Here is a 21844-nt window from a genome sequence, read left to right on the forward strand (position 1 = left end):
AATAAAAGAAATTAGCAAATATAAGGATGAAGATTCACGGATGTGTTGGAGATGGTAAATGAATGACGTGTGCAACTAGATCACAATGTCACGATCTATTCAAAATAACCCTTTTTTGAGCTTATATATTGAGCGAGAAGCTTTTGAAACCCTCAAACTCATCTATACGAATAAATAAGTGCATAGAATTTTAGAAAAAGGTAAAGCATCCACACATCTCTACACTTGAATGAAAGACAAGGAAAATATATAAAGTATTTTAGAGAGTTTTCAGAAGCCCTTATACATAAAATTTGTACTGGCTTTCAGATAATTTTAGAGTATTGGATAATCTTTGCAGGCTCTAAAGAGTTTCTTAATGTCTATAAGTATGTTTGGATGACTTGGTCATGAATATTGTTATTGCATCATAAAAGATTTTGTCATTTTTTATCCACAAAACTTTATACAAAATATATCATCCACGAGAAAAAAAAATTATGATATAATTAAATGCACATTTCTTAATATGATACATTTGTTTAATAATTTAAATCATGTCAAATTCATATTTTAAAAGGATATTTTTAATATTATTAAATTATAATACATTATTTTATTAAAAATTAATTATCACAATTAGTTAAAAGATGATTATGTTACAAAATAATATATTAAAATAGTGTCTATGTATTATCCATAAAATAGAGAAAATATTCAAATAATTGTTTATAACTTTAAAAATATTTATATAAAATATGAGTTATATATATATATATATATATTAGATGAATAATAATAATAATAATAATATTTTTTAAGGTGTTTAAAAAATATTTATTTAAAAAATATAGTAATAATAATTTTTAATCATTGATTTATGATATTCATTTATCAAGGTTTTTGAGAGAAAAATAATTGGTAAAAATAGTGACACCCTAGCTGTGAATTAATTTACATGGTTTCAACGATTAACATACGAGAGAAATGTAAGATGAATGAAAAGTGAGAGAAAGAGAAAGAAGTGGGAAGTTAGTTGTTTTTTTTATATTTCTTTTTAATCATAAAGAACATTTAAGAATTTTAATTTTTGAAAAGTAACGTTTTTCAACTCAATTTTCGCTTATTTATTAAGTTTTACGCTTAAATATAAGGGATACGAAGATGTTGGACCAATTTTCAAACCCGAGCGGATGTAAAGCACGATATTCCCATTAAATAAATTTTAACTTTAAAACAAAATCTATAAGATGAGCGGAGAATGCCTCCAAAGCCATGACAACTTTGCATCATCTCGAAACAAGGTATTGGCTGACTTGGAGTAGCACCTATACAAAATCTCACGATAAGACAAAGTGGTAGAAGGCATCTCTAGAGCCCATCTATAAAGGAGAGCCTACGTGTAAAAGATGTTTTATCGCTTGTAGAATCATAATAATGAAAGGTTTCTTCTATTATTTTATTTTAATCTCACTTGACTCGTTACAAGTCCTAACACATCACATTTATTTTAATTTTAACAAATGTCCAAAATTGTTTTTTTTTTAAATATATATATATATATATATATAAGTGTTGTATAAAAAATAATATTGATTCGCTTAAACATTATAAAATTAGAATATTGTGCCACGTTGATTAATTTTGATTATTTAAATTTGTGAAGAATCTTATTATGTGATTTCTAACATGTAAAGGATTAGTCATGGATGGTGACATAAAAACTCCAATATCATTTATTTTATCCTTTATAATATTTTTTATGATATATTGAAAAGATTCTTAGACATTAATGAATGTAAGTATAATTGGTTATTAAAACCTCGTATATTATTATATATATTATTTTATCTTTGTATTATTGAGAGATTCTTACACATTCGTAGATGTACATATAATTAATTAAACCACATTAAAAACTCATATATCATTGTGTTGATTATTATTTTTTTGTATTATTTAATTGACATTTTTCATATTAAAGTTTTTGTTGACTCAACAAACTAGTATTACAACTTTTGAAACATGATAAGAAAAATAAAATAAAATAGAAAAAAAAACATGTATGTGATTCAGAACCTTCAAAATTGCACAAACTCCCCCAACTTGAGTTAAATCTAAACAAATTATACGTCAATTAAGATAAAATATATTTTAACATTTTGAACTAAGATTTTCATTCACCTTTAAATAGTTTTAAGTCATTTAAAAAAAATCATTTTGCAAAAATAAAATAAAATAAATAAATATTTTGTATATTTTTTTTTATTATTTAGTTTATATGTATCAACAGTGCATTTAATTTTTAATTATGTCAATTAATGAATTTTCAATGCCCAAATAACAATTTCTGTATGTCGATATACCTGATTATTGATATATATTAACTATGACGTCTTTGAAGATCTGTGTTAATATTTATCTTTTTCTCGACTTAAGCTCAAATGTGGCTGTAGTTTAGTGGTAAGAATTCCACGTTGTGGCCGTGGAGACCTGGGCTCGAATCCCAGCAGCCACAGTTTTCCTGTACTCATTTTCCATGTCTGATACAAAACACTCTCGTCAAAATTACTCTAAAAAATGTTTTTTTAAGAAAAATGATTTTCTCGATAACCGGTTATCGTATAAAATATTCTAAAAAAAATAAAATATAATTACAAATAATCTTTATATTGATTGGTTAAAATAAATAAATAAGTTTAAAATAACAAATAAAAATAATTTATCATTTTTAACTCTATTTTTTTATTTATTTTTACTTTTCCTCCTTATTTTATTTTCTTTGCATTTTCTTTCAAAATTTTTGAGAACTAAACATAGCCTTAAAATTTTAAAGTTTGATAATCAAACTTTTTAAAAATGACTATACTTTCTTAAGGTTTTTAAAACTCCACCATCTTTTAAATAAAATATTTATATTTATAAAACCTATTTTAGAATTATAGAGAGTTTCTTAATTATAAAATATTTATAAAAATAAAAAATAAATCAAATACCAACTTAGAGATAAACACGATTTTAAAACTTACTAAAAAATATTTTAAAAATTATTTTGTAGGATTAAACACAAATCTAGGGATAAACGTATACAATTTGTTGAATTAAAAATATAGTAAAAACCAAATTAGGAAATAGAAAATATTTTATTTCTAATTCCTTGTATTATTAATATTTTAATATGAAATATAAAATTATTTTAAAATAAAATAAGATATAAGAAAGTAAGCAGCATTTAATTAGTAGGAAATTAACAAAGTTATCAACTAGATAAAATATATCAATAAATAAGATTATGATACCATTTTGAAAAATTCTAATTTTTAAAATTAAGAGAGAAAACATTGATATTTACTTTTGAATTAAATGAGACCATTATTCTTAAATTTTGATTTTAAAAAAATAAGAAGACGAAATGTTAAACATTGATCTTTAATTTTGAATTGATAAGAAAAAGGATTTTGAATGCCACTTAGTTTATAATATTTTTTGGTGATTCTATCTTTTTTAATTCTCATTTTTATTTTGCATTAATGAAAGATTATGATCACCTTTATTATTAAATTTTGATTTTTAAATATAAGAAGAGTGTTATAAATGCATTCAATATGACACTGAATGACCAACACCTTTTTTTGTCCGGCCCTCTTCCACCTTATTAACCTTTAGATCATGTTTGATTAGTTGGATATGTTATAAAATATGATAAAAAAAATAAATATTATATTATATAACATGTTTGATCCATGATGAAATAAGATAAATTATTTCATCACTTATTTTATTTGATTTTATGTTCAACCAAATATGGAATACGATAGGTAGTGGGATATATTATATCATCCATATATTTTTTTATCATACAAAATTTAAAAGATATGAGATATGAATATCTCATGTATTTATTTTAATTTTTTATATATTCATATTTCAAATTTTTTTTTTTTATAAATTAAATTGATGGTTAAAAATGAAAAACAAAAAAAGAGGAATTTAGAAATTATGTTTGTAAAATCACTACCAAAAGCACTTTTAATATCTTGAAAAAAAGTTAACAAATTAATATATTTTTAAATATCCTAAAGTATCAGAATTTATCATAATAATACAAATTTTTATACTGAATAATTGTATAATTTGTAGAAATTTGGTAATTGAATAATAATTATAATTTTGATTGTGAAAAAAACATTAGAAATTTTATAAGTTAATACTTGTTTTTTTAAAAAAATCTTTAATTTAGAAAAAAAAAAAAATCTTAACTTTTTATTTTTAAAAATTATTTTGAATCGTGATTCTCAAGCATAAATAAGACGAATGTGAAGTTTATACTTTATGATCGTTAGAACCGACAATTGTTATTTTATTTTGGTTTTGTTGGTGCCAACATCTTGAATAATGGCATTATAGTAATTCTAGTAAAATCAAGGTCTAATTACTAAGTCCCGATTGATTTCTGACGTTTTGGTTTGCGGGTTCCGAGTAGAATAAAGCCCAAATTCCTCTAGGGTGGGTGAGAGTGAGAGAGAATATCGTGATTGTTCACCGGGTTGAAGCACCGAATTGAATAATCTACTGCGCAGCACTGTAAGATTCACTATCCCCTTGGTTCTTTAAGTCGTGTTTGTGCTCCTTTTGTTTTCTGAATGATGCGATCGCATATTCTACAATTGCTAGTGTTCGTTCTAGGGTTTCTAGATCTTTGAATAATTTCCATCCTTTTTGTTGTAAGATTTTGATGTTTCCTTTGGTTTCTTAGAAAAGGTTGGAAAATTAAAATTAATTAAGATATTGAATCTTGGATTTGTTTTTATTTCCTTTTGCGTTATCAGCAAGAGGGTTAAAGTTTTTGTTTATAGATCAAATCTTATATTTTGATGATCGAGGGCAGTTGAAGATTTGTGATGAAACTGTCGTTTGGAAGATTCAATTGTATCTTTGGTTACATTCGATGCACTTTGCACCATGTGTAATTTTGCCCAGTAATTCTTTCCTACATCCCAATTTAATTTCCACAGTTGATGCAATAAAGCATTACAGGCCCTTTCATCTTCTCCCCTTAATTTTTCACTTATTTGTCAACAAGGTCACTTTTGCAGCCCATTTGTCTAACCTATATTTTCTTCCTTTAAAAAGCCTTCTGTACCATTTTTCATTTGCATTGTGCTACCTCGTCTTTCATAATTGATTATATCTAGACTTCGGATATTCAGTGTCCAAAACTACCCTGGTTTGCGCCTTTCGATTAAGTCAAGATCAGAGCTTTAGCACTGTCTAGTTTTACCGCCTATGGCATCAGGAAGTTTCTTGGCGCCTTTTCACTTGAGGATTGGAACTAGTGAAAATCAATAGAGCACACTTTCCTGCATCTTTCTAATGTCAAGGACCTGCTGAACTTCCGGTTTGAACATTGTACTTTCTTATCAAGATGGAACTTCTATCAGGTTTTTGAAATGCAAATAGGCTTGGCAGCTATTACATCCTATTTGTTTGACCAGCCATGGAAAAGCTGTTTAATACTCATGCCTGTTATTGTTTGACCCAACAAATCTGACCATCACACTTGTCTAACTTAGTCTTACTCAGGAATCTGGACTGGTGGTGCTGAAATCCTTGTCTGGTTTTGGATTTCAAACATGAAAAATGGATGTTTTGCTGGACATGAACTCTATTCATCTGAAACCAACTTGGGTTGCAGGGTTTTATGGTTTCAACAATTTAGATGATTGTACACGTTTGTTTTTTTTATTTGTTCCAGTGTTGTTTGGAATGACTTTTTGGAAGCCAAAAACAGTTATTTTTTAGCTAAATAAGAACTTTTAATTGTGTTTAGTAATTTTAATAAAAATGCTCTTATCTTCAGAGAGAACTTAATGCACAAGTAAGGACCCGGTTGGTTTTTGTGGAAGCTTTGTTTATCTATTTAGCTTACGCGAGAAGCTGTGTATGTTCAATGAAACTTTCATTACATTAAAATTGCTCTTTGAAGTAATAACTTAAAGTTTGGCTTCTGGCTAAAAGCAGTTGCAAAAAGCTATAACAAACGATGGTTTAGTATTTTTCCCCCTTTCCTCTTCCTCCCCAAAACAATCCCTTATTATACAGTTAGATTATGTTTTTAATAGAAACAAATGATGTGATACTCTGAACTTTGGTGCTAATATTTTTTGCTATTCTTGCATTTGATATTACAGATGTTTGACGATCAGGACCTGGGCTTTTTTGCCAATTTTCTTGGTATCTTTATATTTGTGCTGGTAATTGCTTACCATTACGTGATGGCCGACCCCAAATATGAAGGCAATTGAGGATTTCATTTTTGTTTGTGTGCATAGAGATTGCATGTCACTTTTATTGGCATCGGCCTTTTTTCACAAATGGAAGTAATATGCAGTTAGCGATGTACGTGGGATCATGAATATCATCTGACTGCTCTTATTTATGCAGACTCATTTAAGACCCTTTAACCAATTTATTTTATTTTATTTTCTTTTTAGAATTATGTTTTCTCTAACAGTGCTCCTATCACTTTATATGACACAACTGCCTCAATTGGATTAAGATTTAGTGGTGGCAGTCTGCTGTGATGATGGTGTCCATGTTGTGGTCTAGGCAAATCCTAATGCCTCTCCAGCATAGAGATGATGTTGTCATATGGAGTTCAAGCTTATTTTCTCAGTTCCCCAATAGAGTTATTATCTAATTCCTTCTCCAGCACTGTGATTCTGCTTAGAGAGTATGTTAAAGTCCTCTTTAGAACTTTCTCTGCCAAGTTCCTTAATCCTAACACCAACGGCACTTCCCAACCTTGGTAGTTGACTAGTTGGATGTATCGACAATTGGTCCATTCTTATTTTGTGGTTAATAATTAGGTCAAGTGCTTTGTTTGACCTCTAGTGACATGTATGTCTTGCTATTGCTTGTGGAGCAGAGTCTCACCTTAAATTGAAAGAGGAAATCCTTTTGCTGTTGGTCATGGAAATTTCTAAGTGTCTCAGTTAATGCATGAAGTTGTACATGATTATTATGAACAAGTTCACCACCCTGTTGTCAATCAGAGGGACATGTTGCTAGGTTACTATACATAAAGGGCATTGATCTTACAGGAAATTTCAGAAAAATCTATGTAGCTTGAGGGATTCTCCCATTGAACTAGTTCTTGTATCCCTTTCTCAATCTTTCTTGTTTCCCTCATCAAACTACCCATGCAAAACCCTAGGGCACCCAAAGAAAGAACCATGTGGCTCTTGAGCTCCTCCTTATCTTTGTTAGTGTGGATTTCATTGATCATCTCCTCTGAATGCTGAAGAAAAGAAGCGAGAATTTTTTCTATCTCCTCATCATCTGTACTCCAAACCCAGTGTGCAGTTGGTGGTCTCCCCAGTTCAAGGTCATGGGCAATTATCTTCTTCTGCAGTTCCTTCTCAAGTAATGTAAGTGACTCAATGGAAGTGATCTTTACAAGATATTTGAGTGAAGAAGCCACTGTTTCCTTGAAAAGTTCTAGATCACTGTGGATATTTTCTTGGATCTCTTTCCAAGACACTTCAAATCTCTGTGATGCTTGTAAGAGGAAATCAATATTGTGGGCCACAAAAAGCAAGAGATCCTCCACCTTTGATAAAGATTCCCAAAGCTTCGAATAACAAGCACCTTGGAAAGGCAAGAACCAGAAATTGGGCTCCAACTTGGCCTCTCCAATGAACTTGTTCAATTCATTGACATTCATTTTCAGCTTGTTTTGCTTTTCTCTCATTGCTGGAAGAACAAAATGTGGACTGTCTGTCTGACCTACACACACGACCATTTCTTTGATGCACTCTTGAAGGGTGGCCAAGCTTTGTGAGAGTTGAATTTTTGCCAGGGTAGCTGCTCTCCTGGGTCGTAAGAGAATCTCTACCATGATGAAACAAGATAATCCAATGAAAGCCTCTGTGATTCTAGCAATTGCAAATTCACTTGGGCTGCCATAGTTCTTCCTACCCAATATTAACAGTGCACCTATAACTGCTGAAATCCCACCAGCTTGGCCATACATCCGACTATGCATTAGAAAACTAGCGAAAATTATCCAAGGGAGAAGAAGTAGAAACCTAATTACCGTGGAACTTTGAAAAACAAAGCAACCCAAGATTCCAAAGACTGATCCCATTGCTGTACCCTGTGCTCGAGCATTTGCAACTGTGAACATCGCTTGCCTCCCTGTTGCAAAGCTGATGGCAATGGTGAGTCCAGACCAATATGCATTTTCTTTGTTATACATTAAACCGAACAGCACAGCCAGCCCTAGGGAAAGTGAACATTTGAATGCAAAAACCAGTCTTCCACTGGCTAGGCTCATGTTCCAACTGCTCCACATCATTTTGAAGCTGTATGTAACTGGTTTCTTTGAATTCCTTGATTCTTCGGTGTTTGACTTGTGACCTATGTTAGATATGGGCTCAGGATTTTGAGGGGAGGGCAAGCCATCTTGGAGGAGTTGCATACAGGACAAGAAAAAGAAAGCTGAAGGAGCAGCGTGGGCTGGGGAAATGGTTTTAAGGGCCTGAAGGGGTTTGTCTAAAAACTTTCCCGTCGAGTTAGGAACTGTTGTTGAAGCAAGAGGTTGGGAGCATTTAGCTTGCTCAAGTCTTAGGCTGGTATTCAGAGTCACTCGTTGTAAAGCATCTCCGAGCTGGTCATCAGCAATGGCAGTGGGCAAGGAAGTAAAAGAAGATAAAGCAATCTCCATCCCTCGTAATGGTATTTCGATGGCTTGCAATCTATCTCCTGGGTCGAAGCAATGGGGTTTGAAGAATCTTGTCCAAGGTCTCTCCCACAGAATGCCATCCTATTCAGAATGAAATATGACTTATCTTAATTAAAGGAATTAAAAGTAACATATGTATTTAGCAATATGCATCTGCACAGAAATGAATAAAGAGTGTATGCCAGCTTACCTCCACGAGTCTAATGGTTTGAAGAAGCTTGTCTCCCCGTTCAGAAAAGAACTTGGCCTGAGAAATTGAGTCTAATGCTGTGGAATTGTCTGGGGCGGAGAATGCCCCCAAAAACAGATTCAACCTCTCTGAAGCATTTTCTGCGTAGGACTTCCATATTTCATTTACCTGAGTTAGGGTACGAGCGTTAACAAATCTTACCAATCCGGGAAAAACCGTACAAGATGGTAACTGTTTTAACATCATTTTCCTGTTACCCTTCATCGTAGCTAGTGCTGGACAACAACTGTACTCGGATAATTCCATGAAGGAAAAAGAAGTGCTTGGAATCATCAGAGACCAGACTTGCAGAGAGGCATTAAATGGAATTTATTTGACACATATTCACTGCATGGTCTAGATTTTCATTGTTTTTTGAGGATGTGTGATTAGACTAGTGCAGTGAACTCCGAATCTGTTATACATGGTGACAACAAGAATAGGGCATAGCCAACTTGCCCTGGATATTCGGTGGCCAATAGTACATCGTACAGACCTCTTCCTGAATGGTTCGTCAAACGGAATAAGCAAAGTTAATCATGGGTAGCCCTGAATTGGATGCTATTCGTCGGAAAGTTGAAGTTAAGCAGATTAATGCCAAAGATGCCATGTTTTTATCACCTAATTACGCAAATTAAAAAAAAGGAGAAATTTATTCTCTGCAAAAAACATGATCTAACATAAAAAAATTATAAATGAATTTAATAAAAATAATTAGCTGCATATAATCAGAAATTTAATTGATTTTAATGAAGATTAATTAAGCATTCAAATAATGAGTTTTGTTATTGTTTTTTGTCATGGAACTAACGAGGTAGAGGGCTTGGTTTTAAACTTTGTATGCGTGTATGTGGGTGAGGAGAGTAGGAGTTACCTCGCCGGACGCTAGGCGAGGGTAGGGCAACAAGAGAGCGAGGACAGAAGCCAAGGCTCCAAGTGCCGTACTAGATGCCACTTGGAGGAGGTGCATGAAGGCTCCTGCTCCCTCCCCGTGAATAATAGAAGCACCCACGTACACGATCACAATCTGCCCAAACGCAATCCTCTTCGCCATCAGATGTGTCCACTCCGGCAACCCTACCACAAACACGCTCAGCGCCACCACCGCCGCCGCCAATCCGGTGCTCAACTGCCCAGCTCCGATCAGCCACAGGCTCAACATGGCAGGAACCACCACCTGCACTGTGGCGCACAGCACGTGCCAGCATCCCCTTAACGTGTCCCCGAGCCTCGCGTCTGACACGATCAGCACTGCCGTCACGTAAGAGAATGCCGGGAAGGCTAACAGGCGCTGGAGTGGAGGTGGGCCGAAGAGGGTGGTGCAGCCCACTATGGAGCATGCGAGGACTGTCCGTAGCGCAGAGCCTAGCCGGCAAAGCCACACCGCATGGGTCGGGCCCCTTGCTACAGCGGCGAGCGACAGCATTATAAAGAAACGGGGAGTAGCCCAAGGCGGGAGAGTTAGGACCTTGGCTTACAGAGGCAAGCAGCATGAAAGCTTGGTGAGAAGGGATGAGAGGAGCATTTTCAGGAGAGGAAAATGACAGTGGACCCACAGGATGATAGTCAAAGCAATGTGGAATCCTCACTCCTCTCGGAAAGGTGGCCGTCCGTATCCTACGTCCAGGGTGCTTCTACTCAATTACTAAAAAGAGAAAGGTGTTCTATTATATTCCAGCGTAGCCCGTAAGACTCAAGCCAACGGAGTTTTCTACACTGCTTTTAATGGCCGTCTTTTTTTTTTTTCCATCATCATTATTTTCCGCAATAAATACAGTGGCATGGTATCTGTTCTTTTACCAGCACACACAATTGTTCCAGAATCTATGTAAAGAATAGGAACCTTCGGAAGCAGAACATGTTGGAGGAAAAAAAAAAAGGTGATTAAACGGATTAATTTTTCTGTTTCCAGTTGATTAAGTTTGAAGCATGAAAAAGTTTCTTACTATTGTAATTTACATGTGTACTTCTAAAATTTTTCATCATGACATTTCCTACTTTCAATTTAGTTTTCTATCTTTCCATTGTCTTTTACTTTTATCTCTAATTAGTATTCAAATAAATTTATATCGCTTGCATTATCTCCAAAATTCGATTCCAATGTTGTAGCATTGATGCCAATTAAGTTTTATCTATTGGTCCAAACATGTGTTAAAAATATTTGTTAAGTCAAGTTCACTTTATTCTATAGTAATGGGGAGAAAAGAGTCATTTACTTTCCTTGAATTCTCAATACATAAGCAATTGGAAAAAGTGTGTATTCAAACACTCGTATAAAAAAACTATAAAATAGAAATTTAAATTTATAAAATAAAAATTTCAAAAAATATCTAAAAATAATTAATATTTTATGCACTTATTGATAAAATGTATTAACTTTGACCCTGATTTGCTTTTGCACATGCGAATTACTTTTCCATAGTGGCTCTACAAACCCTACGTTTTTGCTACTGATTGATGAGCTTTTCCATAGTGGCTCTACAAACCCTACGTTTTTGCTACTGATTGATGAGCTCAGGGCCGGGAGAACTCTAGTGCCGTTTGTGCTTGCAGAGATCTTGTGTGGCTTGAATCTTTGGTTGAACAGCATGACTAGACCTTTCTCTTATTCAGGTGCTATAGGTTCGGTCCCATTTCTTTTATATTTGCCCTGTTTTCCTTCCACAAATCTTCTAGGACTAGCTGCAAAGCCTCTTGTTTGCCCACTTCAGATACTATCTTTTAATGATATATGTACTATATTTGACCATTCTAAATACTATTTTTGACTAATGAAAGTATAAAACTTGAATTATTTTTGAAGAGTTTTTATTTTATAATTATTTTTACATGAGCGTATGAAAACACATTTTTCATATAAATGAGTTTTTTTTACCTACATTGATAAATGTGAAAAAAAATTATATAAAAATCTTATAATAAAATTATATATTTCATTCTTATTTCTTCTTATTGAACATTTCGAAGAAAACGTTTTATTCATATTCCTTTTCCTAATAACTTTATAAACGTTTTAATATAATTTTTTATTTTATATTCTTTTTCTTTAAAATCTGATTTTCCTTCGATTCCTTTTCTCCAAAAGCTTAATAAAGTCATGTTTGCTATACTAGAATAAAAAAAATGAGAATGAATAATCAGTTCTCTTATGTTTCATTAATGGCATGGATTGTTTTCAGAAAAAGAATAGAAATAAAAAATTTATTACCATGAAAACCAAATCTTACCTTTGCTAGTATCTTAATTCCTCTCTTCTGTATGTTACCATGATTCATCTCCATTCTCATCCTTAGATTTCTAAATTGGAATGGGAAACCAGAGTGGGGTTTGGAATCACAGCTGATTCAAATTTCAATAAAAATTATTGGGTCAGTTGGGGGAGAATGAAAGAGCAGTTGCCTCCGGAATCAATTCCAATTCTTCCAAATCGCCATCTGGTGCCCTGGCAAAGCTTGGGGAGTAGAGAAACCGAATAGAGGTGGCAGGAACCCAAAGTCACCTCCCCCATCTCTTAGGTCCCCTTTTGGTGGTCTACTCTGAATCATATCTTTCTCTTATTATTATACCTAAACAAATCCTGAAAAGGGCGACACATTTGAATGGGATATCCACTGTAAGTGTACTTATTCTCTATTGCATGATGGTGGTGTAGACTGTAGAGCACTTGGATGACACCAGAATAATTTTAGTTAGTTCATCATTTTGATGCTCTTTTCCTTGCTACCTGAAGGTGGGAGAAGTTCAAATTGTTGGACAAACTGACATTTATTTGGTGAGTTCTGATAATAAGTCCAAAAAAGAAAGGAAATAAAATTAAAAAAATTCCCACCATCATACGTTACCTAGAAGGTATCAATTTGGAACTCCACTAACATTAGTGGCCTAAATTTGAAAATTACTAAGAAATCCTAACTTCGAATGTCCCCTCCCTGCCCAACTTGATCTACCCCAAACAAGACGGACCCAAATAAAGAAACAAAAATGCTACAAGGAAAAGAAAAAGAAGGATGGATTCAGGCTTATGGTCAGGCTTCAGCCTTGGTTTTAAGTCCTGACTCCTAAGCCAAAATTGCATTTCATGTACGCTATTGGGTTCATATGCCATATTGCATTAGTGGTTACTGGTACATTTTTCAGTCACCAAACAGGCAGTGTACCGCTAATTGAATTCTACACTCTATTAGCGGCTTTTCAAATTAGGCTGCAATAAGTCCAGGTTTTCCTTAATAGCCTGCTTGCTCTGCTGATTTTTCAATTTCAAGTAGAAGATAATCTCTTAATGGTCATGGGTTCAACTCTAGGCGGATTTTCCCAGGAGTGTCGAAGTTTATAACCTGTAAAATCCCAGTAAAATTTAACCATTCCAATGAGTAAACCAAGGAATGCTTTCATCATCAATTCCATCTTTTTTGAATCCTAAAATGACCTCAGTTTAATTCTAGACCAGGTTCATATACCATCAAAGAAAAATACACTAATTTTGAACTGTGAATAAATGGAATGATTCCCAGAAAAGTCTCGGTCTTCCAGTTGGTTTCTGAAGCGTGACAGGCACAAACCCATTCTTTCAGGCTGATTCCTGGAATCCTTACTAAGAAGGAAAGGAATGAAATGGAATTAAAAATGGGCCATCTGCACAACCCATGCTTTAACTTCTTCCTACAAACATTTTCCATTCCTTCGTAAGACCTCCATCTTTCAATACACACTAGAACAGACAGTAGAAGAAAACAATGGAAGATTGCAAGGCTAAGGAGAGCCCTCTTAGTCTTTCTATTCAATATTCACAGCATACCCGCTAAAAGAGATATTGTTGCAAGGCCAAAGAGGTCCCATTAATCTTTCTATTAAGTATTCTTATAATGTACCTCCAAATAGAGATACTGTCATGATCCCATATGCATGCATATAACACCTTGTTTGAGGAGTTTAATCTATAGTCTTGATTTTCTTTCTCACCTCAGATCAAAGAAAGCAAGGTATTATCAAAAGTGCAGAGACCATGAATTTACCAGTTTATACCTCCCTAACATGCTAACACTTGTTTGCTGAACGAGTTCGAGGGAGAAATCTAAGTCGAGGAGAGAATCGCAGCTCTTGCTTCTTTGAGGAAGTTGATTTGCTCTTCTGGCTTTCACTATTTCCACCATTTCTTGAAACTTTGCCTGAAACATGATATTGCATTTTAAATCTTGGCAAAACTTAAAATCCAAATTGCTTTAAAATAAACAACAATAATAACGATAAACAATTAATTTGGCTGTTGAAAAATTGCACAGAAATAGCCAACAAGATACACCACCTATCACCCATGGTTGGATGTCATTCCTTAACCTTTATGATTGGGATTATTAGATGATTGATACAACCCAAGACATATTGAACCATGAAATTTGATGGGAGCAGCTAAGTACATTGCAATCAGCTGAATTTTGCTTAAATCCATAGGGAGGAACCAAAAACTAGTGGGGCCTAGGCCCCTACATGTTATAATGCTTATGGCTATATCAGTTGTAGAACTAAACATTACACACACTTTGATTGATTAAAGAGATTTGGCATATACTGTCTGCCAGCTTGATGCAACCCTATTGCAGTGTATTAAAACAACAAACTAGTAGGATGTGTAGCAAAAACTAAGATCAAGAAAAATAAAAATCAGGGTGAGGGAATTTTCAGCATGAGTAAAAATTTGTGATTACTGAATTGACTGGGATCATATCATGAAAAAACTAGGAAAGCTAGTGGTGACAGCATAACTCAAACAAACAATATGCAATAAATAGGAAACATAAAGCCAAGAACAGATTTCGGTGGGAGGAAACACAAATTTGAAAATTTTTATTCAGGAAAATTCAGAATCAAACAAGAGTTTTGCAGATAATTCTGGAATAACTGGCCAACTTTAGAGACTTCCTAAATACACATGAAAAAAATGGTAGAAGTTTCAAGCATCACAATATTCTGTCAAAGTGGATAGGGATCATGATAAGAAAATCCAAAATCAGAAACGAGAACCTCAAGAGAAACTTAAGAATAAAAGCTTAGTCTGTGGAACAAGATACAGATCTACTAAGGTATATAAATATGAGTATGGAAAACCAGAAATAGCACCAAAGGAGGCCTTTGGCAGAGGTCGGGGGCGATAATATGGGCTTTTCTTTCTCTTTCTTGAGGTTAACCAAACTAAAGAAAATATATTTGAAATATGAAGCAATGTAGAACAGGACTTGCAGAGGATGCCATAAAACTGGGTTGGAGGTTGGATGATATAAATTATCACACTCAAATATGATTCTAGGGGATGAGTCCAATAATGAAGAAGATTTTTGAGTTTGTTTTAAACCTTCAGTCTTTGAGGCAGTCTCAACAGCACTGGGCATCTTTCGCTTCTTGTTTCTCTCCTCAGTGACTGGTGAACTAGTCTGAGCAGCAGGTGGTAAAGATACTGGTTTCTTCTTTTTTGGTGCCTTTCTATCAGGGATTGTGACATTTCCTTCAGAAGAATTTGATTCTATATCTTGAGCTGAATTATTTACTTCTGACCTTTGCTTAACCTCCATGGCCAGATTTTCTTCTTGTTTATGAACTGCTGATCGAGTCAACCTTTTGTTAGTTAAAGCCACTGATTTTATTTCGTCAGCATGGGTTTTCATCTCAGCATTGCTAGTTGAACTTACAGCATGTTTTTGAATTGCTGAGCTTGTAAATCTAGACTCTTTAGCAGGCTGTCTTAACTTCCTCTCTTCTATCAAGCCTGATAAACTTGGGCTGGCATCATTTTGGCTCTTTGGGTTTGCTATTTCAGAAGAAGCTTCCACAAGCAGAGGCCTTCTGGAAGCACCCTTTTCTGTTGTGATGAGTGATTTAAAGATTTCAGCAGGTATGAAAGCAGCTTCTATTTCTGAGGAAAGCTTATCCTTCACTGGTTTAGTACCATTTATTAAATCGATAGTGACATGCTTATTAGTAATATTGTCTCGTGCACAGGCAAAGCCATTTTCTTCCTCATGGTAGATTGAGAATTCAAGCTTTTGTGGCAGGTTTGACATTATTGAGGCAAGAGCTGCACGAGAGGCAAGAGGACTGAGATAAGCCCTGTTTTCTGAAAGCTCCTCTTGAATAGATGAATCAGGGGGTAGTGGATCCTTGACTTCCATGTTCACTTGTAATTTGCTCGAAGAACGAGTAGATCTCTTGAAGTGATTCTCCTGCTCATGAGGAACTTGAAAATGTGAACTGGTTATTTTCGATTCAGCAACTGGGCTGCAATCCATCTGTTCCTTTATATCAGCTGCATTCAGAAATCAGAGGCAGAATAAATATGTGGAGCAATACAACATATGTTAAGATTTTTTTGTCATGTTAACCTTGGATTTCAGTATCTAAACCTCTTTAAGTTTGCTATGAAGTGACAAAAATTATGGATGGATTAGCTAGCAGTTGCTCATTTTTAAGTTATTGATAGGACAACAAGTTTCCAGTCATGGCCTAACAGGATTTTTTTTTTTTTTGATAAATAACAAGAAATTTTATAGATTAAAAAAAAGAAAAATTATACACCAAGGTACACAAGACATATACAATGGAAACAAAAAGCTTTGCCATGGAGAGATAACACAAAAAACCACTTTCCCTTAGTCAGATTCACCCAATCTACAAAATCAATTAAAGGAATTTGACCTTCTTCTATAAACATACTAACCCAAACAGTAGACTTCTAAGGAAAGAGCACTTAAGCGATTGAATCGGATGCTCCTCACTTTTGAATGTTCTTCGATTACTTTTCTTCCAAATTGTCCAAAAAAAATACACACAATGCCACAAAAGAGCAAAGCCAGCCTAACAGAGTCCCCTTAACCATGGAAGGAAGTATCTATACAATGCCAAATAAAGAGAACTACATATGCCATTGTACCCTTACTTTGGAACAGTGTGGAAGGATGTGATTAATAGGTTCTTCTTTGCTTTTTCAAAGGAGACATCAATCCACCAACAGCCACCCTATTTTCTTAAGCAGATCTAAAATTAACAACTTTCCCCAGTAAGTTACACGGGACCCTCATAGATTCCAAATAATGCCCTCTGGGAAAAGAAAAGGTTGTCCACTTCCAAGGTGGAAGATAAAGATTTGATAGAGAAAACATTTTTCCTTGAGGTCTTACAAACCACCTTATCATTCTCTTCCCTCTTCATAGACCTTCCTTGCAACCTAGACAAAAAAGCTTCTGCATTGTCGAGCTCCCAATTATTAAAATGTCTAAAGAAATACAGATTCTAGTGGCTCCCCTGGCCTAGGTCGCCCCAAACATCTGCCATGTAATCCTCTTTTGACACTGCTAAAGCATATAAAGAGGGAAAAGACGCATAGAAAGGTTCATTGCACAACACCTATCTTTACTAAACTTCACCTTTCTCCCATTACCCACCTCAAAGGATGTTCTACTACTAAACATCCCTTTTAGATATTTTCCCATAACTACATGCCCTTCTCTCACTTTGCAAGAACCACAACCCCTTCTTCCTCATTGTACTTCACTTGAATAACCTATTTCCAAAACACTTCTCCTTCAATAACAAATCTCCAACACCACTATCCAAGGAGAGCCTTGTTAAACAAAAGAAGGCACCTATGCCTGAAACTCCCTTCCTCTTTTCCTACAAACAATCAATTATTTCACTAAATACATCTTTTTCTCCAAAGCCTTGCTTCCCCATAGAAATTCTCTTTGAAACTTCTCAAGCCTCAATCGGGCATGCTAAACAAGGAGGTCAAAAACATAAGCAAATTGGATCAGGTGCTTCTAATTAGAGTAAGTCTCCCCTTTTTTGGAATACATTGCCTTTTCCACATCGCCAATCTTTGTCAAAATCTCTCCTCTTGGCTATCTCACATTGACTTTACTTTGAAGAGAGCTCTTAGGGGTAACACCAAATAGGTACACAAAAGCTCCCCTACCAAGTATCCCAATTCTAAGGCCAATGCCTCCACATTATCCACCCTCCCTATTGGGATCGACTCACTTTTCTTTATATTTATCTTTAGTTCCAAAATGGCTTCAAACTACATAAACAACTAGTTTATATGAACCATTTCACTTTGTGAAGCCTCACAAAAAACAAGGGTGCCATCAACAAACAACAAATGGGACATGTCCTGTGCTTGCCCCCACCCCCCTCCTCTCCCCTTATCATAAATCCCCATAAAAAGCCACTCTTCCTGGCCCTCTCCAATAGACAATTGAGTGCTTCTATCACCAGTACAAAAAAATAGGAGGAAGAGGGTCCATTGTCTAACATAAATATATCTAAAATAAATAGAGGTGTAGGGAAAAAAAAACCTATTGTATTTCTGGTCATTAAGAATGAAACCAAATTCTTTGTAGACAGATCCAAGTGCATAATCATGAGGTATTCAGTAAATAAATCAGTAAGGAAAATACTGAAAGCCTTTTCGAATCATTATAGAAGTGAAGGACATCTATTTGAAGGTTCTAAAATATTATATAAGTGCCACATTCCTATCACTATGTTTGAGAACTTTTTTTGAGTGTAGGTGCAAGACATTCTCCTTTTATAAACAACTGCTCCAACAGTCTTTTTTTCCCTTTTCTTTCTATGGGTTACCAACACTTTCTGCACTGAACACACTCACAGCTAATACAAAAGAACTAACACATCACATAAATAGAAAAAAGGAACCAATAAAGTAGTACTCATGAAACTGATAAAGTTGTGGTCTAGTTACCTACCTTTAATCCCAAAAAGGATGTCTTCTGAAATTTCCTTCTTGGATGCATCGGCTAAATTGCTGATTTCTTCTATTTGCTTTTCTAGCAATTTATGAAGGTCAACTTCACAATCCACATCTTCAAAAACAGTTGAAAAAGAAGGGGCAGCAGAGCAATTCAAGGGTTTTATTGGTTTCAAGAATGCAGCAACTGTTGGATGGACAGTGATGCTTTGTGTTGCCAGTTTCCTTATTGAACTAGATGGAACAATTGATGTTGCTCCTTTGAGGTCTTGGTGAAGCCACTTGATCACAAAAGTACATCTACAGCTAATCCTCGTCGAGTGTCTTACTCTTAGTGCCTGCTAAGTATGAATACTGGGAAGTGACTGAACAATCAGGAGTACACCTTTTACATAACAAAATAAGAATCACAATACATAATTCTTGCCATCTTAAAAACATCTCATATAACATGAATGTCAAGCAACTAGAGGACTGGAGTATGATATGATACTGTGAGACAAAATAGCTGGGTTTTTCTCATCAGTAATCATAAGAAACCTTGATAATATCTATGCCCTTGAAGACTTGGATAGGATCCTCAAAGAATATCTCGGTGAAACCTTTTTTTCTGAGGAAGTTAGGAGCCAAAAAAGTGTTTTCAGGAAAGTTAAATAAGAGTGAGTATGAATAATGCATATAATCACATACAAAATATTGTACAGCTAAAAACCTCCCTGCATCTCCATTGAGATAGGCCAACGCAATCAGATCCAATAGCGCATTCAGCTATACTAATCTACTCCCCAGGTTTCCAACATGATCCATTGAATTGTAGAGTTCTAAGTATTAGGAAAGTTGATTATAAGTTTACCAACAAAGTATTCATGATGCATATACCATGTCAAGCTTGTAGCCTTGTACCATCAGTAACTCTTTAGTCTTCCAACTATAATAACATATTACTCTTTCATTTTTCATATGAAACTCTTACAATGAATGTTGATGTAATTTTCAACATTTTATGGTCCAATTAAAAGACATGCAAATTGCAACACCTAAAGCTTAGATACATTTAGATATGTCTAGCAACTTATCTTAAAAGATGTGATTGGTTAAATGATATGCACAAAATTTGTATAGTGAGTTTAAGAAACATATTGTATTAAGCTACGAGGTCTCCAAATGTACAGGTTCTCATCAACAGTTAGTCCTTGTTTTGAATTAGGCCTATTAGCAGTTATGTAGTTAAGTTTAAAACATGAAGAAGCAAACAAACAAAAAAAAACACTGATGAGAGTGTGTCCTAAAGTTTCTGAAACTGATTTTGAGGATTCCAGACATGTCCAAATGCTGAAAATGGAATCAAAGTTGCAGAACAAGTATGTCCTAGTAATGTGCTATTGATTCCCAGCTTTCATTCCCATTTACAAAATGTTATTATTTCACATTAATAATCTCATTTCTTCTCCTGACATACTACCACATTCACTATGATGCCCCAATCTATAAGATCACATTCAATTTGAAATTCATGGGACATTTCCTGCACATACCATGGCACTATTAATACAACTAACCATATCCATTTTTAGCAATTCTGCGCATCAACTATGTCACTTTGTGGGAATCATTAAGATTCCTTAGATTAATCAGTATGCCTTCCAATTAAAAAATTCAGGGAGAGAGACAATACCTTTTCCACCATAGCATCAAAGGAGAGGGTCTTAAAATGTGACTTATGGGTCGCAAGAACACGCTCACCTTCTTCTATGAGCAAGCAGTCCTCACCTTGAAGAGGAACTGAGCGAATGCGAAGACGAGCAAGTGCTTCTTCCTCATTTGATATTATGTCTTCTAAGTCTTGGCTCCCAAAGTCTACAATAAGGCCAAATCCAGTGGAGCTGTACACAATCAGAAGCCAGACTCAATCATTTTAACTGGTTTTCTTACTATCAATAAACCTCATCAAAGCTAACAAATGCTTTGTTTGGCTGCTGAGAAACCACAGGAAAAAAAAAGGGAAAATTGAAAGCTCAGAAAGAAGGGAAAAAAAAAACCAAAAATTGATTTCGTACAGTTTTGTTAATTGATTTAAGCTCATCGTTTTACCTGAAAACCAAACAGGCAACTTCAAATTTTCCTTCCCTTACTCCTCAGCTTACTCAATAACCAAACAGTAGGAAAGTGAAAAATAAATAAACAAGGACCTACGATACCATGAATGCTATTCATTTTGAGCCAACCAAGGAAAGAAATGCAATGCTAGTATAATTAATTTCAAATTAACTCACAAAATAAAGGGAAAAACTCCGTATGTGTTCATTAATTTAAAGCATAAGGACCAAAAAAGGAGAAAACAGTCATGCAGCTGACATGAAAATCATCTCATCACCTACTATCTCAAATACATTTTGATTGAAAACCCCTAATTATTTCTTGGAGTAAACATAGAAAAATCGAAATTTCCAACAGAATGGTGTGAGATGAGAAACCCCATTAGTCGTTCAGGTAAGAAGATGGAAAGAGAGGATTCACCTGAGGGAGACTCGACATGGGTGCCAGGAGGAGTCGTCTTTGCGCATGGCTTCCAGCTCCACGGTAGCATCACCAGTGCCCGTGCCCATTGAACATACGAGCTTGTATGGGAAAGTAGAAGCGATCAATAGCAAGGACCAAAGCTTTGATTGAAACTTTCCTATGAGGAAAGAGACTCTTGGATGGTGGAGTGGTAAAACTGATGCAGGAATAATGTTAATAGAGGGGGAGCTGTAGAGCACTTTTTGGATTTTACTTTTTCCTTTGTGATTTCTCACTTCTCTTAATTTATGTCCCTTAAGCTTCTTCGTTGAAAATAGGATAATTTTTCTGTAACGCAAGGGTTTGATTCGTACCAAAACCAAAATCAAAAGGATTTTTCCATAAAGGTGATCTTAAATATACCCACTTTTTATCTTTTCATATCGGCCTTTTCCTTAATAAAGTTTTGGTTATTTTATTAAAAAAAAAAAATCCAAATTTGTGAATCTAAATCTTCACATATTTTACCTTAAAAAATAACGATTTTTACAAAAATACACTTCATCTTTTCTTGTAAAAATAACTTTTTCCTTCATATGAAAATGATACAAATATTAAAAATTCAACTCTATTATTT

At 34.4% G+C, this 21844-nt stretch overlaps 3 protein-coding genes and 1 non-coding gene across 5 annotated transcripts; 2 read left to right on the forward strand and 2 right to left on the reverse strand.

The window, feature by feature from the left end:
* The first annotated feature begins 2425 nt into the window (after window positions 1–2425).
* Window positions 2426–2497, forward strand: TRNAH-GUG. The gene has a single exon. It is a non-coding gene; the product is annotated as a tRNA-His (tRNA).
* A 1958-nt stretch (window positions 2498–4455) lies between these two features.
* Window positions 4456–6472, forward strand: LOC117919644 (dolichyl-diphosphooligosaccharide--protein glycosyltransferase subunit 4A). The gene is made up of 2 exons (XM_034836851.1): window positions 4456–4563; window positions 6171–6472. Exon 2 carries the CDS (start codon window positions 6171–6173, stop codon window positions 6282–6284), a length of 114 nt encoding a protein of 37 aa, XP_034692742.1. The 5' UTR covers window positions 4456–4563; the 3' UTR covers window positions 6285–6472.
* Window positions 6473–6975: 503 nt separating this feature from the next.
* LOC117920645 lies at window positions 6976–10562 on the reverse strand. The gene is made up of 3 exons (XM_034838246.1): window positions 9829–10562; window positions 8916–9083; window positions 6976–8806 (listed from the first exon to the last, which is right to left on the reverse strand). Exons 1-3 carry the CDS (start codon window positions 10378–10380, stop codon window positions 7055–7057), a joined length of 2472 nt encoding a protein of 823 aa, XP_034694137.1. The 5' UTR covers window positions 10381–10562; the 3' UTR covers window positions 6976–7054.
* A 3113-nt stretch (window positions 10563–13675) lies between these two features.
* On the reverse strand, window positions 13676–21485 carry LOC117921285. Of its 2 annotated transcripts, none has more exons than XM_034839140.1 (5): window positions 21226–21485; window positions 20384–20565; window positions 18707–19046; window positions 15301–16248; window positions 13676–14119 (listed from the first exon to the last, which is right to left on the reverse strand). In XM_034839140.1, exons 1-5 carry the CDS (start codon window positions 21293–21295, stop codon window positions 13989–13991), a joined length of 1671 nt encoding a protein of 556 aa, XP_034695031.1. In that variant the 5' UTR covers window positions 21296–21485; the 3' UTR covers window positions 13676–13988. The 2 variants fall into 2 exon arrangements, with proteins under 2 accessions (XP_034695031.1, XP_034695032.1); XM_034839141.1 differs by having other exon boundaries at window positions 20384–20591; window positions 21226–21484.
* Window positions 21486–21844: the final 359 nt, after the last annotated feature.

Source organism: Vitis riparia, chromosome 8 (genome assembly GCF_004353265.1).
Source record: "Vitis riparia cultivar Riparia Gloire de Montpellier isolate 1030 chromosome 8, EGFV_Vit.rip_1.0, whole genome shotgun sequence".
Taxonomy (NCBI): domain Eukaryota; kingdom Viridiplantae; phylum Streptophyta; class Magnoliopsida; order Vitales; family Vitaceae; genus Vitis; species Vitis riparia.